General features: G+C 38.8%; 1 protein-coding gene across 1 annotated transcript; it reads right to left on the bottom strand.

Moving 5' to 3' along the window:
- Positions 1–4,493: 4,493 nt before the first annotated feature.
- Positions 4,494–17,344, bottom strand: HEMK2 (HemK methyltransferase 2, ETF1 glutamine and histone H4 lysine). The gene is made up of 6 exons (XM_077760214.1): positions 17,160–17,344; positions 14,836–14,922; positions 13,316–13,406; positions 9,352–9,435; positions 6,425–6,566; positions 4,494–5,392 (listed from the first exon to the last, which is right to left on the bottom strand). Exons 1-6 carry the CDS (start codon positions 17,306–17,308, stop codon positions 5,286–5,288), a joined length of 660 nt encoding a protein of 219 aa, XP_077616340.1. The 5' UTR covers positions 17,309–17,344; the 3' UTR covers positions 4,494–5,285.
- Between the last annotated feature and the right edge of the window lie 337 nt (positions 17,345–17,681).

The raw sequence follows: 17,681 nt of genomic DNA on the forward strand, positions 1-17,681 counted from the left end.
CCTCCCGAACAAAAGTACAAAGAGGACTTAGAACACTTTCACCCTTAACAAATGCCTTATTCTGGGGTACCTGATGGCTCGGTCAGTTGAGCATCCGACTTCGGCTCAGGTCATGATCTCAAGGTTAATGGGTTGGAGCCCCACGTCGGGCTCTGTGCTTGCTGACAGCCAGCTCAGATCCTGGAGCCTGCTTCAGATTCTGTGTCTCCCTCTCTCTCTGACCCTCCCCTGCTCATGCTGTCTCTCTCTCTCTCTCTCAAAAATAAATAAAACATCAAAAAAAAATTTAAACAAATGCCCTATTTATATGCAACTGTTCAGTATTTCAGTTATTTTTAACCACATAAACCACACTGTAACTTTAGTATTTTTATAATGTTTGCATTTATATACATATTTTCCACTTTATTTGCCATCAGTAATTTTTTCATTTGAGACCTTTGGGATGTTTTCCATTTTTCCTGAAATCTTTTTAATTTTTATTTTTTAATAGTTTTTTAATTTATTTTTGAGGCAGAGAGAGATGAGGCATGAGCGGAGGGAGCGTCAGAAAGAGAGGGAGACACAGAATCTGAAACAGGTTCCATGCTCTGAGCTGCCTGCACAGAACCCGACACGGGGCTTGAACCCACAAAATGTGAGATCATGACCTGAGCCGAAGTCGGACGCTTTACCGACTGAGCCACCCAGGCGCCCCTCTTGAAACCTTTTAAAAGTTTCCTTATTATAGGTCTCCTGTTGGTAAACTCTGTCATTTTTATCTCTAAATATTACTTTTAAAAACTGCTCATTTGTGGGGCACCTGGGTGTCTCGGTTAGTTAAGTGTCTGACTCTTGGTTCTGGCTCAGGTCATAATCCCAGAGTTGTGGGATCAAGTCCCCCGTTGGGCTCTGTGCTGACAGCGTGGAGTCTGCTTGAGATTCTCTCTCTCCTTCAGTCCCTCTCCCTTGCTTGTCTGCACTCTCTCTAAAAACAAAAAAAACAGCAGCAACAAAACAAAACCTTCATTTATGCGAGTTTTGTTGGAACACAATAGATGGGCTGTTAGTCCCAACACTTTGAGGATGTAATTCCACTGGTTTCTGGCTTCCTTTGTTGTGAGGATATTATTCTACTAGCTTTTGGCTTTCTTTGTTGCGGTTTAAGAAATCTGTTGTTACTTTCATTATAGCTTTCTTTGTAGCAGTGTTGGCAAACATATTAAAGGGACAAACAGTAAATATTTTATGGTCTGTGGGCCATATGGTTTCTGTGGTCTCTGCTGTAACTACTCAACTCTGCCACTGTGGGCCAAAGCAACCCCACCCAATACATCAGGGAGCTGGCATGGTGGTTTTCTAATATCTTAGAGACAGCGACTTTTGCCAGCCCCTGCTGGAGCGGGAGTTGTACCTTCCCTTTGATTAATGCCTTTTTGTTTGTTTATTTTTTATTTTTGAGAGAGAGAGAGATAGCATGTGAGCAGGGGAAGGGCAGAGAGAGAGGGAGACACAGAATCTGAAGCAGGCTCTCAGCTCCGAACTGTCAGCACAGAGCCCGATGTGGGGCTCGAACTCATGAACCACGAGATCATGATCTGAGCTGAAGTTGGAACTGTGGAGGTGATTATGGTACAAAGACCCAAGAGAAGCCTGTAGAAGGTGAGAATTATCCCTAGCGGACAGCCAGAAAACAGCAACATTAGCCCTACAACCACCTGAAAAAGGACCTTGAGCCCTGGCTGAGATCACAGCCATGACCAACACCTTTACTACAGCCTGGAGAGATTGATTCTAAGCAGTGAATCCAGCTCAGGATACCCACGCTCCTGATCCAATGATACTGGGAGACAGTAAATTTGTGTTGTTTAACACCACCACCAGTAAAGTTATAGTTGTCAGCTGTGCAGAAATAAACTAACACAAAAAGCCAGGCAATGGGTTCCCTTGGTGAGTAGGAGGTGATGACTGGGAAGGAAATCTGGTGTAGCTTCTGGAATGTTGGTGATGTTCTATTTCTTGATTTGGGTATCGTATAAATGGGTGCTGACTTTATAAAAATCCATCAAAGTAGGCACTATAACATATACCGTCTATAAGCGATGTTCCACTTCAATACAAAGTTTACATGAAAAGAAAAGACATTGGTATGTATTGTATTATTTTAATATGCAGGGTAATTTTAGGGCATGTATGAATCAACTACCAACAAAATGATTTACATTTAGTCCTAAGGGCTCCTAACATGGCTATATTTCTCTTAAATCTTTACCTGAGTCTTTTCAGTCCTGTCTTAATTTTTCTCTTTTTTCAGTCCTGTCTCAATTTGTATTCCTTTTTCTCCCTAGTATGAGGGGGAAAAAAAGATCTACAACTAAATTTGGGAATGGAATATTACCACTCTTACGTTTTTAAAATACACTGTGTATATTTGGTAAGTACAAATTAACGCTAATGCACTTCCATGTTTCTATTTCTCATTTTTAAAAGTCGACTTCAATTTGTTCTTTCCAAACAGTATCTTCTTGTGAGCTTTTCTTTGATTATGTTAATTCTTTAAATACGTCAAACATTCCACAATCTGAACGTAACAATTCCACTATTTATATTCCTTAGGTGTCCAATTCTGTTGGGTTTTTTTTTCTGTTCTCATTGATTGTAGCTTCTCTATGATCAACAGTTTAGATAATTTTAATGTTAGTTTTTTCATGTTAATGTTGCTGCCTCAAATAGACATGAATTAAATCCTACAAGAGAGGGTAGCACAGACCCAGGGTCTGATTTCTCATACCTTATTACTATTTTTCTTTTCATTCTACGTACTATTTTTTTTCATTCAAGGTACTAAGTTCTTTTTGCTGCTTCCCTCGGGCCAAATGATGTGGTTTTACAGGTCCTCATTTTTCCTGTATTAACAGCTGTTTTTAACATGAAGGAGTTGGATCTGCAGCTCTCCTGAAGGCTCAGAGCTACGGTTCTTACTGAGCACCAGGACACAGCATCCACTTTTCACACTAGTATTGTTTTCTCTTGTTTGTGGAAATGTGGTTATTTCTGTCTTTAATTATTGTATTAGTCTCCTAGGGCCACTATGACAAAACGCCACAGACTGGGTGGCTTCAACAACAGAAATGTCTTTTCTCACAGTTCTGGAGCCTGGAAGACCAAGAGCAAGGTGCGTGCAGGTTGGGTTTCTTCCGCAGTCTTTTTCCTCAGCTTGCACACGGCTGCCTTCTCACTGCTTCTTGTAGGGTTTTTTCTGTGTGCAAGCCCCCCCCCCCCCCGCTTTGTCTCCATGTCCCAATCTCCTCCTCTTGTAGGGATCCCAGCCAGACTGGATCAGGGCCCATCCTCACGGCCTCATTTAACCTTCATCACTTCTTTATGGCCCCGTCTCCAAACACAGTCACATTCTGAGGTACCGGGGGCTAGGATGTGAACATAACAATTTGGGGGAGACACAGTTTACTCCGTAACAGCTATGCATGTGAAGTTTTGGGGTTTTTTGAAGTTTTTGAAGTTATTTTTATGTCTTTAAGCTGACAGAAGTCCTCTATGCTAATTATAAAATGTTTCAAACATTGTCTGAAAATATTCAAGACCCCATTCCCCAAAATTATAACTAAAAGCTCAAAATAAAGTTCTAAGCTTTCTTTAACCTTTTTGTTTTTTCCTTCCTGGGACACAAGAGATTGGTTATAAGGTTTCAGATGGCACTATTTCTGAGAAGGGGAATAGGTTTTTGGATATTAGATTTAAGTAACTACTATTTTGGCATCTTTACTGCTGAAAGCAGCACGAGCACAATGAAAGCAAGCGTCTGGGAGTCAGATCTGTGTTAAGTGCTGCCACACTGGCCTGACCCTTCACTACTGTGCTGCTCTCAACAAGTGATTTAACCTTTCTGAACACCAAAGGTAATCTCCCTCCTTCTGTGGGCTGTCCTAAGGATTAAATAAGAAAGCTGTTTAAAACAATAGTTCTAACATTCGGATGGTGACCATAAAGAGCACGGGGAAGCACATTTTAAAAGACACAGGTTTTAGGTCTGCTCAGCAGAGGGTCCCACTGGTCTGTGGTAGGGTTTAGGAATTTATAATCTTAAAAAGCTTCCCCGGGTGACACTGAACGTAGCTGAATTAAAAATTAATGTTAGATTCCGCTCACTCAGGTCCTACACAGACCTGTTCATTGATTTTGATAAATATATTTTAAATGGTATAGAAGTTATGGAAGAAGAGGTTCCTAAACTTAGTAAAGGTAATTTGACATTTGCTAAAAGATGCATGTCAGATTTTAAAAATGTGACTAACCTAAGAGTTGTAAGTTTGTTTATATGCAACTCTCCTTGGTCTAAGAAAAACTGCATATCAGCTTGCAATATATATGCAAGAAGAAAATGAAAGTATATTTTAAGAGGGTAAAACGGAGGAAAAATCTGACCAGCAAGAAACATGGAGGCTGGAGAAATTCTAAATAATAGAAATAGAATGGAGACAATGAACAAGTGAAAGTAAATTAAAAAATGTTTTAATAATGAAAACCTTCTTAAAATGATACAAGTAATCTGGGTTGTGCAAATAACCCAGAAAAGAGTGAAAGTCCCGCTGTTCCCTCCTGTCATTTCTCTTCTGTGACTTTTTTTTTTTTTTTTTTTTTTGAGAAAGAGAGAGAGACTGTGTGAGCTGGGGAGAAGGGTAGAGGGAAAGAGAGAATCTCAAGCAGGCTCCACGCTCAGCACAGAACTCAACATGGGACTCAATCCCATGATGCTGGGAGCATGACCTGAGCCAAAATCAAGAATTCGACAGTCAACTGACTGAGCCACCCAGGCTCCCCATAAAACTTACTTATATATACATATGGACATGCCCTCTCTGTTGGGTTTTCAAAATTATACATATAAGATAATACTGTTTTGTAATTTGCTTTTTTTCACTCAATGGTACATTATGAACACCTTCAGGTTCAGTGTACACAGACCTAACTCATGTTTAGTGGCTGGACAGGTCACTCATGTTTAGCTTTTATATATAAAATACAAATAATATATATTACATATGCATTTACTTGCACTTATGTAAAAATTTCCATAGACTTGATTCCTGGATAAAAGGGAATGCTATACCCTTCTACCTTTTTCATATAACCTAACAATTTTATACTTGTTAACCAAGAAATTACTTCAGTTTCAAAACATGCTGAATACATTCAGCTTCTATCTCCATATATTTATATATACATTCAACACAATCTATATGATCAACATATGCACACTGAGTACAATACGCAGCACACACGGCACGTTAGGACTTGGTGAACTTCAGGACTGAGAGGGCCTCTCGGCCTGCTTGCCTGGAAAGTGCAACAGTCCCTTGGAGACCCTTTGTTGTCATTGTTTGCAAAATTTCTTCTAAAATAAAAACAAAACAAAAGGTAAAATCCAATTAAAATCGTCTGGTGAAGAGGGTATGATCACTAAACAGTTTGGTAAGATGATAGATGATTTACAAATTCTACTCATGTGAAAACAATGTATTCCAAGTAAATTTCTATTAAAATGGACTTGAGTCCGACGGGAGCACTTTGTAGTTTCAAGGTGTCGTTGAAAGTCTTAATCAGACTGACGGGCCTTGCTCTGCAGTGGTGGCTACCGGCTTGACAGAAACATTAACTACACCTATCATTACAGAAAGTGGCTCGTTCAGTTTCTTGGCCCTAATCTTGGCCTCACACGCTTCCTCTAGAATGAAAAACGTCAACGAAGGTGGGCAAATGTATAGTGACAGCACACAGTGGAAGGAAGCAGCTTATCTCGTTCAGGCATATTGAAAAAAGCAAGACCTTCCCTTTTGTAAATAAATAATACTAAGAAGACTGAGTTAAGAAAATGGAGCTACAAACAAACTGAAACAAAACTTCGTCATCATGATGTGGTTTGAGGGGCTGAGAATGTAAGGTAAAGATAAAAATCAAACTTGTATACGGACAGAGAAGAAAGATTCAGGTCAGTCTAGTTATGGAGTAATCTGACCAAGATTTCAACATCCACACCGTGAGACGGCCTTCATGGTAGAACTTCACATGAACTCAACAGTACGCAGCACAATTGTCAAGGGCAAGAAGATTACAAGGGGAGAGAACATCCAAAATATTCAGGGTGAGGTGTTAAAAGAAGAAATTACAGATTTTGTGTCTGAGTATTAGTTTAGTAATTGGAGGAAAAACTGCCCCCCACCTTAAAAAAAAGTACTTTCTAAAACCAGAAAAAACTATGTCTTAAAAATCTCTCTCTTCTTTCAAGATGAATGTTATGTTTGTATGAGCTGCTGTCAGAGATTATATTGATAATATTTCAGGCTACTTTATAAATTATAGTCTTTAACATGATTAACTTTTGATTTCAGCAAAGTCAGTGGTTAAAAGATAAACTGGTCTGTATTACCTGGATTATTTTCTTTAACGGTAACTAAATAGAATAATCCTCCTGGTGACAGAAGATCTGGAGCCAGCGGGAAGAGCCTGTTCATGACTTCTCGACCATTTCTGCCACCGGCCCAAGCAGCTTCTACTCCATGACTTCCCACCTGTAACCAAAGACTTTGGTGTCTATTCAAGTTATGTTTAGAATCCCCAATAGAATCTTTTTGACAAGTAACATTTACCAGACAAGTGCTGTGTATACTTTGTATCTTACTGTTGTCCCAGAGGCAGTAAAGCTGAGTGGGCCCCATCATTTCTTAGCCATGTGACCTTATGTAAAGTTTGTAATTTTTGTGATTAGTTTCCTCCCTTATCTATAAAATCAGAAAAACAATAGTTCTAACAGTAAAATTATAAAAATTACATAAACTATTTTTTCCACTTTTAGGAATATATATAAAGTTTGAAAACAGGGCCCTGCACATTAGGGCCAGCTTAGTAATAGCTGTTACTATTTCTGCAATGCTTATATTGATAGACATAGGTAATTCTTATACTTAATATAGAACACTCAGGAAGAAAATAAAAGACAGATCCTATGTTATAAAATATCTACTTTGTAGAAGTTAGTTTCAAAGTGTGCCACTGCATCTGGCTCTTTTCTAGATTAAAGTATGACTCGTATAGACCTTTTTTAAGGAAACCACCTAATATATAAAGGCTCACCAAAGCATTTTTCCCTGTAACAATCCAATTCTATTGTAGAAGAAGCAAAGCCCATGACAGTTCATACAGTATTAAAAATCTTTACATTCTTATGATTGTCTATTTTTTTTTCAAAACTAAAGAATATTTTGAAGAAGCCATCCAAAAAATATTTTAACCCTAACAATTATTTTCTTTCTAAAATTATGGTTTAAATTAATTATATAAATCATGCCTACTGTTTTTATTCATATAAAATGGGATGTTTCTCCATTAAAATGAATTTCTTTATTCCTAGGACTATATACATATATTACCTTTTAAGGAAGGGAGGTATGTTCATATACCTGCCTTAAGAAGAACGGCACGTCCCCTTTCACTGTTTTATTGGTGTGCTCCTCCCTCATATTATAGACATACACGTTTTCCTTTTTCATCCATGTTTTACAAAGACAGGATTATATCTACATCTTGCACCATAGTTTGCTTTTCTCAGTCAACAATACCTTATGGAGAGCTCTTCCCATGATCAGGTGTGGTTCTAATGTGCTCTTTTAACGGTCGCCTATGATTTTATAACGGAAAAGTAGCATATCTTAACGTAGCTATTGATGGGCACCCAAAGTGTTCACTTGCTTATTTTTTGAATCTAATAAAATTATTCCCATATCTATAATAAACTTCTCAATACAATTTCCACGAAGTTAATCACATCAGGAGATTTACCAGTTCCTCTTTTCTGTCAAGGGGTTATTCCTAGAGAGTTCCCTTCCTGGCATTCTTAGAATTACCTTTTTCTGGGGCTCATGTGTTCCTCTTCCTTGGTTTAGCCCTTATTTTGGGGGAGCCCATTCCCTGGACGTTTTATCAGGCAAAGTGTCTGTGGACAGAGTGCACGGGGAGGACAGGCTGTGCTGAGCCCGTCTCTTGTCATTCCCTTCCAGAATGGACTAGGGTCTCCGTGCTGGACCCTGATTGAATGCCTCCCTGGGGATGCTCAGCCAGGTTTATGTGCTGGCATTCGAAAGGCCCCTCCCGGAAGGTCTCCAGGCACCAGGCACATTAAGGCCACGGAGGAAGTTTTCATCTTTACAGGGAGGTCATGTTTGATGGTGCGCTGCTTGCCTGCTCCCTGAGCCTTGCTGGGCCTGTTTCTGCTCCTTTAGAGGTCACAGGCACAAGCCAGAGGTTCCTAACCTCATGTTTCTAGATACACTATTAAGAATAGCCATAATTTTTTATATACACAGACTCTTAACTATTTTTTTTTATATTATATCTCCTGGATTTAACCTCTAAGTCTCTTTTCTTTTACCTTCATGATTTCCTCCTTTTTATCTTCATGCTCTGTGCACTGAAACCTTTCATCTGGTTTCTGGAACACTGATTCTGGTCTTCACAGAGAGCATATTCTCTTTTAATTCCTTTCCTAATGTCTTATTTTGTAAAGCATGCTTTTAAGCTCCAGGAGACCTTCAATGTGCTGCACTGTGGTTCTACTCTTCAGGTAACAGCTCAATTCACCGGGATTATGACCCTAGTGCTCTCGGTTGGGGATGTGAAATAGCCCAAGGTGTTGTCTACACTCAATTATCTATATGTCCCAGCAGCTGTAAGGCTCAGCAGAAGCAAGTATGTAACTTAGTAGTGGCAATGTGGGAGGAAAGAAACCCATTTGTGTCCCCATATTTCCAGAATCTTCTCTTTTCATTCACAGTCTTGCCAGAAATTTGTAGACCATGATTTACTTAAGCAAGCCTTAGTTCATTACTAAACTCTGTCTGCCTTGACCATTCTCGCTTGAAATTGGGAAATGGTTGATTTATCTCTTCATTATTGAAGACTTTCCAAATCATATATTTCAAGATGATTTATTTTCCCTACCTGAATTAAGAATCTTTCCCCCACCACCTGTGAAAAGAAGAAAACTGAGACTTTCGGATATATATGAATTTAAGGATGATTAAAAAATGCTTTTTTGCAAATCTGCCATTCATGATAAAGGACACACACATGCAAATTTAAACACATGGCCTGATTTCAATGGGAATTTTACAGGTGAATATGGGTCACTGTATTTCATTAGGTTTAGATTCCTTTCCTATGTCCACCAACATACTTAATTACTGATGACTGGGAGTAATATCAGAGCAGTTGATGACTGACTGTCATAATGAAGTTCATTTGATTATATAAAGAAAATAGCTGAAAACATTAATAATCATATTTTGTTACATGTCTTACCTCTTCAGATGGAGTCACTACATAGGGGGGATTAAACACCAGAAGATCAACTTTTCCCTTCAATCTTGGTAGCAAGCCTTTGACCTAAATGTTCAATAGTCAGAATTTTAAGCTGTACTCAGAATTAAAATGGATAAATAAGTATATCATTAAAAATACTCTCCTCCCTTGTTTTTAGGGAAAAATGTGTTAGAGAGCCAAAACTGTATACAGAGATAGAGATAAATATTTTTATATTTTCACTCACGTGTATAAAGATTACATGCATTTACCTAAAAATAAGAAAAACTATCAGAATGAACATAAAATGTTCAAGAAACCCTCTATTTTTCAACAGCTAATATGTTTATACTCTGGGTTTACTTTTAGAAGATTAAATAAGGAAGCAAGCACTCTGGTGTTCTACACAGATATACACACACTTTAAGGCTATAGATGTAACTTAAATATTTTCTATAATCTAGGAAAATGTTTCATGAGATGACAAAAATATCAGAAGATATACATATGTAAGCATGTAAATATAGATCCATACATATTTACCTTCTACTGCTCTAATGACTCATAATGTATTGTCTGGAACAATTAGAGATCAAAGAAAGAACTGAAAAGAGTGGAAGAGACACTGAAAACATTAGCTGCTTGGCATTTTGTAAATCTTTAAACTGGGTACCAATTTTCTGTGAAACCACAATAAAAATGTCTTTTTAGGGTATTATTTTTCAGGGAAAAATGCCATTTAACGTCTTCCTTTGACTCCTCTGATGACTGAATTAAGTAAGTGTTTTCAAGAATCGTGTCTGGTCACGTCACCCTGCACCTTCACTGGCACAGTAAACTGAAAACACGGTATCTGGTGGTCTCACCTATCAAGCTATTTCCTTCAATTACCACCTTGCAGACTCTCACCATGACTTCTGAGGCTATTCCTGAGATGGAATAGCTGAAGTGCTTCACGGCAGTGTCCAGAGTGTTAGCTGTTCTATTAACATTCTTGCAATTTCCCCATTTATGCACATGTACTTACTATTATTTACTATTTTTCTTTAAATGAACTTTGTTTTCGTTAAATAAATTTGCTGTAAAGGGAAATCACTATTACTTTCTGGAAATAGAAATCACTAGAAGGATACGTGAGATATAAAAATTATAGTTAATAGTTACTGTTGCCAGGCTGAGAGTGACCCAAGCCATCTGTCTCTGTTAGAGAGACATCTGTTAAGTGTTGAAAAGGTGTTAAATAACAACAAACTGAGCCCTTCCCCTGGATGTAATCACAGTGGCTGAAAAAGAATTAAAGAGGAAAGAGCTTTGACATGTGATTCAAAGTTATTTAAAACTCAGTCATATCAGGGGCACCTGGGTGGCTCAGTCGGTTAATCGTCTGACTTCGGCTCAGGTCATGATCACACGTTCCTGGGTTCGAGCCCTGCATCACGCTCTGTGTTGACAGCTAGCTCAGAGCCTGAAGCCTACTTCTGATTCTGTCTCTCTCTCTCTCTCTCTGACCCTCCTCTGCTCACGCTGTCTCTCGCTCTCTCTCTCTCTGACCCTCCCCTGCTTATGCTGTCTCTCTCTCTCTCAGAAATAAATAAAACATTAAAAAAAAAAAAACCTCAGTCATACCATCTAAGTGTTGGGCATATCACTGGGCTGTTATTTACATACATTGTGAAACACTGCCTTAGAACTTCTATTTTATCCTGGTTTCTAAAAGAAATTCTCTATCACTTTTAAGCCAATTGACTATGTAGTTCAAAGAGAATGCTGGAACGGTATCTTTGTGGAGATGTTATAAGGTAACTTTTCTTTCTCCATATCATTTCAAAAGAGAAAAGTAACATCTTTGAGAGAAGTAATCAAGGTGCATGCTTGTCTGCAAGTAGAAGACGACTGGTTAATTTGCTGTTCCTTTTAGGAGTAACACTGGAGAGTGAGGAAATACATCTGAAATAACTAAAATCTTTACTTTCAATTCCATAAAGAAATTAAGTTTCTTACATTGTAAAAAGAAATCTGGAAGGTAATTTTCCAGAAATGCTGAGTATGGAAACTAGGAAAGAATCTGCTTTGTAATTGTGTACAATGGCCCTGAAGTACTACATACTAATAATCATTGTGGTGCTGAATTTTAAATAAAGGAAAAAATTGATATTAAAACATGGAAAATGATGTAGTTTAAAAGAAAATGGATTTAAATAAGACAGTCACTGACATATCTAATCACAGGCATCCCTCACCCATCCATATTCAGCTTTTGTGTGGTCTCAGAGCATTAGAATAGATCCAAGAATTGGAAAGGTAAGCAAAAAAGGCCCCTGACAAGAACTTTTAAATTCATATAGCAAAACATACTTTCTTCATATGAGAGGTACTTATTCAGAGTCCCTGAACTCTTAGTTTAAATACAAGTCTAACTAAATCCTTGTTTGGTATTCTAGCACAGAGCATATGAAAAGAGAGAGGAAATAACACTAACAGGTAGCAGTAAAATAAGACAACATAAAGCAAGTAAAAAGAGAAGACAAGGAGGAGAGAAGAGATAAAAACTCAAAATCGCTGCAAGCTATAGCTACTCAGTGTAAAGGCAGAAACACCCAAAAAAGCCTCTCTATCACAGCTCAGAATAACTAATGTTCATATTAATGACCTTGAATCAGTAAAAGGTAAAGTTATGTTTAGTTTGTTGTAGGAATATAAAGAAAGGCATGTGACGGATTTGAAAAAGTCTTTCCTCTAAAAGTAAAACAAAGAAACAAAATGAAAGTAGTACTTTGGTAAACAGGTAACCTTAGTTACCTAAAACAATGATTTTATTGTGATAATCTATGCCTATGTTCTGAATATAAGCAAATGTAGAGTTTTGTAAATTGATCATAACACCTATGCTCAGGCTCACCTCTTCCTCCTTTCTTTGCCATATATCAGTACTCAGCGTCAAGGTCACCTTGAACCACTGAAAGAGCTGACGCTGGCATGGACTACCATCAGCCATGTCCTGAAACAGTTGTGAGACACCTAGATTTAGATTCCCAAGATCTGGATTTAAATTCTGGCTTTATCACTTTATTAGTTATGTGACTTTAAAAAATGAACCTCACCTCAGTTTCTACCCCTGTTNGTGCATCGGGCTATGTGCTGACAGCTAGCTCAGAGCCTGGAGCCTGCTTCAGATTCTGTGTCTCCCTCTCTCTCTGACCCTCCCCCGCTCATGCTGCCTCTCTCTCTCTCTCTCAAAAAAAAAAAAAAACATTAAAAAAAAGATATTCTGAATTTATTATTTTATCAAAAACATATTTAATACTAATTATGGACACATTTAAGAAACAAATTAAAATTTGAAAGGGCAACACCACTTCGGTGATTCCGTGTAAATCACTGCACCTAAACTAGTCATCTCCATCTTTCCACCACCCTCGGCCACAGTGAGAGACTGAGAAACGGCATATGACCCAAGCTGATCCAAGCAATACTCATTCTGGGGCTTTTGCTAGACTAGCTGAATAGAAAGAGTTTCTTACCATGGGAGGCGGGGGTGGAAGGAAGGTGTTTGCTGAGGAATAAGATACAGACACACAAGTATCCTGTTACCAAGAAATTAAAGGCTACCTAGGAACAGAACCAATAGAGGAGAAGGTCGGAGCTAAGAAAAAGATGCCTGTCATATCATTTGAGTTCCTGGAGCCAGCTGTGCCTGAAGCCACCTGCTCTTTTTCCTTAAGACGGTCTGAACTGGATTCTCTGTGACTTCTGACCAAAAGACTGACACATACAAGCCAGAAGAAATTCCTTTTGAACTGTGGACAAGATGAACTACATCAACCAAGAATTTACTTTGCAAATGACGAGATATACTATTTCGTGGATTAAAAATTAATGATCACTCAAGCTTCCTTGACCTAAATCATCTTAACCTTCTTTGGAAAGGAAATGAACTATTACTGGACAAGGATGAAGAGCTCACCAAGTCTGTAACCACTGGCTGAATGTGGACTTTGTTACGGTGTGCCGTCTCCAGGGTACATGCTGCTGCCTCGGGGTTGATATCAGTGCACCTATACACAGAAAGGAAAGAAAACTGTATCTGTGTCCCTGAAGCACGGCCATTACTGAAAAAGTTTTTACGTGTTCCACGGCTTTTACATAAAGCAGATTTAGAAAAAAATTAAAATGATTTAATAACGGTGAATGAAAAGAACAAAGACTTGTTATATTAATGGAAAAGACTGTTAGTATGGACATACATGTGCAAGAGTAGAAAAATACAAATACATGCATACAGAGCTGAGAGGATTTTTTGAATTATGAATCCAGGGACACCTGGGTGGCTCTGCTGGTTAAGTGTCTAATCCTTGATATCAGTTCAGGTCATGATCTTATAGTTCGTGAGTTTAAGCCCCATGTCTGGCTCTGCACTGAGAGCGTGGATCCTGCTTGAGATTCTCTCTCTCTGCCCCTCCCCTGCTCTTTCTCTCTCCAATGAATACTATGCAGCCACCAAAAATGAAATTTTTAAAAGATTTAAAAAAAATGTTTATTTATTTTCGGTGTGTGTGTGTGTGTGTGTGTGTGTGTGTGAGAGAGAGAGAGAGAGAGAGAGAGAGAGAAAGCAGGGGAGGGTCAGAGAGAGAGAGGGAGAGAGAGAATATCAAGCAGACTCCATGTTCAACCTGACTTGGGGCTCGATCTCACAACTTTGAGAACAGAACCTGAGCCGAAATCAAGAGATGGATGTTCAAATGACTGAGCCACCCAGGCGCCCCCACAATATTAAATTTAAAAGGAATTTCTGAAAAATGTTCATGATACAATAGTAAATGAAAAACATAGAAAATGGGGAAAAAAGAAGGAAACACATTTGGACCATCTGTGGTAAAATTTGGGAAGTAATTTTTATTTTCTTCTTTATGCTTTCCATATTCTCAAATTTTCCTTAAAAATTTCAATAACTTTCAATTCTTTCTGGTAATCAGACTGTTTATCTAAAACAACAATTTCTTTTCTTTTTTTTTTTAATTTTTTTAATGTTTTATTTATTCCTAGGAGAGAGAGAGAGACAGCGTGAGCAGGGGAGGGTCAGAGACAGAGGGAGTCACAGACTGAAACAGGCTCCAGGCTCTGAGCTGCCAGTCAACACAGAGCCCGACGCGGGGCTGGAACCCACCAACCGCGAGATCATGACCTAAGCGAAAGTCGGACGCTTAACCGACTAAGCCACCCAGGCGCCCCTAAAACAACAATTTCAAATTCAGAAGTGACCTAAAATTGTTTTATTGCTTCTATAATTGAATAGTATGATGGAACTGTTTTGAACATGCAGTTATAATATTTAGGGAAGAATAATTTACCATGAGTCATTACTACACTCAAATAGACACTTTCAGATACGAAGTATTTACTTACAAAAATGATTTCATTCAAGTAGTCACCCCTAGTGAATTTCTTAGTGGAGGATGTCAATAAATTTGATATACTTACACTTACATGTACAAGGCCTGAGGGCCTATCATAGAGGCTAGGAATGCAGACACCACTCCAGACCCTGACCCTACTTCAAGGCATATTTCCACTCTAAAAAAAGCAAAATAAAATAAATTATTAGTGTAGTAAGATTAAAATACACATTACAGAAAATTACTCTCATCCTACTTTTAATGTATATTTCTCCATCATCACCAGTTGTCTGCAAATATATGGAAATATTTTTAAAAATGTACAAACACACTAATTTCTGACCATTGCTTTGTGCACATTTAGTACTGTTTACTCAAAATCGGGCATGCACTTAAGTTCATAAAATAGATGACTTTCAATTAATTTCTACAAAACATTACATAAAAACTGTGGAATAAAACTGAGGATTGAAAATATCAGCGTGAAGGGCATCTGGGTGGCTCAGTCGGTTAAGCCTCCGACTTTGGCTCAGGTCATGATCTCACAGTTCATGAGTTCGAGCCCCATGTTGGGCTCTGTACTGACAGCCAGCTCAGAGCCCGGAGCCTGCTTCAGATTCTATATCTCCCTCTCTCTCTGACCCTCCCCTGCTCACACTGTCTCTCTCTCTCTCTCTCTCAGGAAATAAATAAAACATTTTTAAAAAAAGAAAGAAAGAAAGAAAGAAAATATTAGCGTGAAAGACATTGGCCTTTCCCACAAGGAGCTTCTGGTTTAGTGTTTCCTAAAATGACAGGGTTAGTATTATTATAATATTTATTTATGAATGAGGTTTTCTCTATCATTTAAAGGTACATAACACCCATAAATTGATCAGCATATCTGGGTGGAGGGAGGGAAGTTCCACCTTTCTACTAATAGATTTAGAGCTGCAAAGAAATTCCATTATTTGTACAGCTATACACTGAAGTGGGAAAATACGAGTATTTGGTTTTAGAATATTAATAATCTTAAAAATGCTTTTGAATACATTCTTCGTTATACTATATTTTATCCTTCAATTAAATTTCCCTGCTTATAATCTTACATATGCATCAAAAGCACCAATTATCTCCCATCACAGAAATGGGTTTGGTGGGATTTAGGGAGTCTCTCTAGCACCTAACTCCTGAAACAAGGATTCCAAGAACAAATGCTAGCTGCTTCTGCCTTTTGGGAATCAGTCCACATTATCTGACAAAGCTTTATTATTCTGTAGGAAGGTCTGTTGAATCTTACCAGGCGGCTTTTATTTGAAAATAACTATCATGGTTTCATAAACAATTAGAATTCCCAGACCAGAAGTAATCCCACTTTTGTAACAAATTCGGCTCCTTTCACAGCATACTTTGCAATGCAATTTGTCCTTATAAATCTTCCTGGGATATCTTGAGACTAAATGACAAGTTATAAAAACAGTACTTTTTCTATTTGGTATCCGGTAAATCCAAAAGTTCCATCGTTTACAGTGAAAAGCTAGTTTAATAAGAGTTGTGACATTTCATATCTGACCAGATTTAAGACAGATAAATAAACACAATACATATCTTTAAAGCCTTACAGCTGTCTCATCTTGAGAATATCAATTTCAACTCTTGATCTTTAAATAAATCTAATTACTCAAATACCTTTCATTAAGAAAATTACAATGTAGGTATTCATACATTTTTTTAATGTTACTTAAAATTTATGGGGGCACTTCAACACGCAAATTTTAGTATTTATAAAGTGCTAGGGAAAATTCTGTAGGCTGCTAGCTATGGAGCTATTTGAATTTGTAACAATTAAATGAAAACATGAAGTTCTGCAGTCGCCCTTGCCACATTTCAAGCGTTCAGTAGCCACACGTGGCTAACTGGCAATTGTTAGAGTATCGTCTGCAATGGATTTAAAAGTCCCTCCCCGGGCCAGTATCTCACAACCTCATTTCATTTTTGCGCCCTTCCACTGCTCCCGGGTGCTTCTGTGAATGAAGTTAAACGCCACGCGGCTTTTAACACTTACTAAAAAAAATGTAATACTATTAAGTTCTGTTGGTGTTTGAACCTGTTATAATCTTGCTGCGCTCGGGGGCTTTGTGTTCTTCAGACTAGGACAGCTGAAAGGAAAAGATCCATCCTGGCGTGGAAAGGAGCTCCGGTGCTCCGGAGCCCAAAGCAACAACTGGCAAACGTAGGCAGATCCCTGGCACGCTCATTACGTGTATCTACAGGAAAACCCGCAGTCACGGCGTTCTGGCGTCCGTGTTCGCCAAGTGGGCTGACGCTGCCTCCCCTGCGGGCGGACAGCGTCGCTCCGCTCCTTGGCCCTCCTTCGCTACCGCCACTCCAGGACGCCCGAGCCCTCTCCCGCAGGAACCCTCGCCCTCCTCGCACCCCATGAGCTCGGCCGCTGCCGCCTCCAGCGCGTCCAGCAGCAGGAACGTATCCTCCGCTGGCTCGTACACATTGCTGAAGGCGCCTCGGCCCACGTGTCCGTGCAGCGGCGTCGGAAGACCCGGCGCCGCCATCTTTCTCCTCTCCATCCCACGCGCATGCGCCAAAGTTGCGCGTGCGCAAGCTCGGCAGTGGGGGGGCGGGGCGCCGGAGGCGGAGAGGCAAATCCGGACTTCTTTCTAGCCGGCTATGTAAATACTTTTGGAATTTCGAAGTGAACAGTTATATAATCTGCAACTGCTGATGTTTGCTTTCTTATTCCGAGTATTTAAATTTGTTTCATTTTATGGATTAGCAGTTGATGCAGGGCATCCTCGATTGTATTTGACTAAGGGGAGAGTTCTTTTTTTCTATTTTCTACATTTAAAAGTTTTCTTCTGTTCCTTCTTTGCAAAGATGAAAAAAGACGTAATGATTACTAAATTTTACCCTTTTTTTATACATCAACTGAACATTTAAGCC

The sequence above is a fragment of the Crocuta crocuta genome, unplaced genomic scaffold, assembly GCF_008692635.1.
Source record: "Crocuta crocuta isolate KB4526 unplaced genomic scaffold, BGI_CrCroc_1.0 scaffold369, whole genome shotgun sequence".
Lineage (NCBI taxonomy): Eukaryota > Metazoa > Chordata > Mammalia > Carnivora > Hyaenidae > Crocuta > Crocuta crocuta.

Bases quoted from the DNA above. Each gene is read 5' to 3' on its own strand.
- HEMK2 (XM_077760214.1), bottom strand. From the start codon at position 17,308: ATGGAGAGGAGAAAGATGGCGGCGCCGGGTCTTCCGACGCCGCTGCAC. The intron at 13,407-14,835 runs GTAAGTGTAAGT...TTCTGTGTATAG, and splicing joins GGCCCTCAGGCCTTGTACAT to GTGCACTGATATCAACCCCG. The intron at 6,567-9,351 runs GTAAGACATGTA...CTTTGGTTACAG, and splicing joins TAGTGACTCCATCTGAAGAG to GTGGGAAGTCATGGAGTAGA.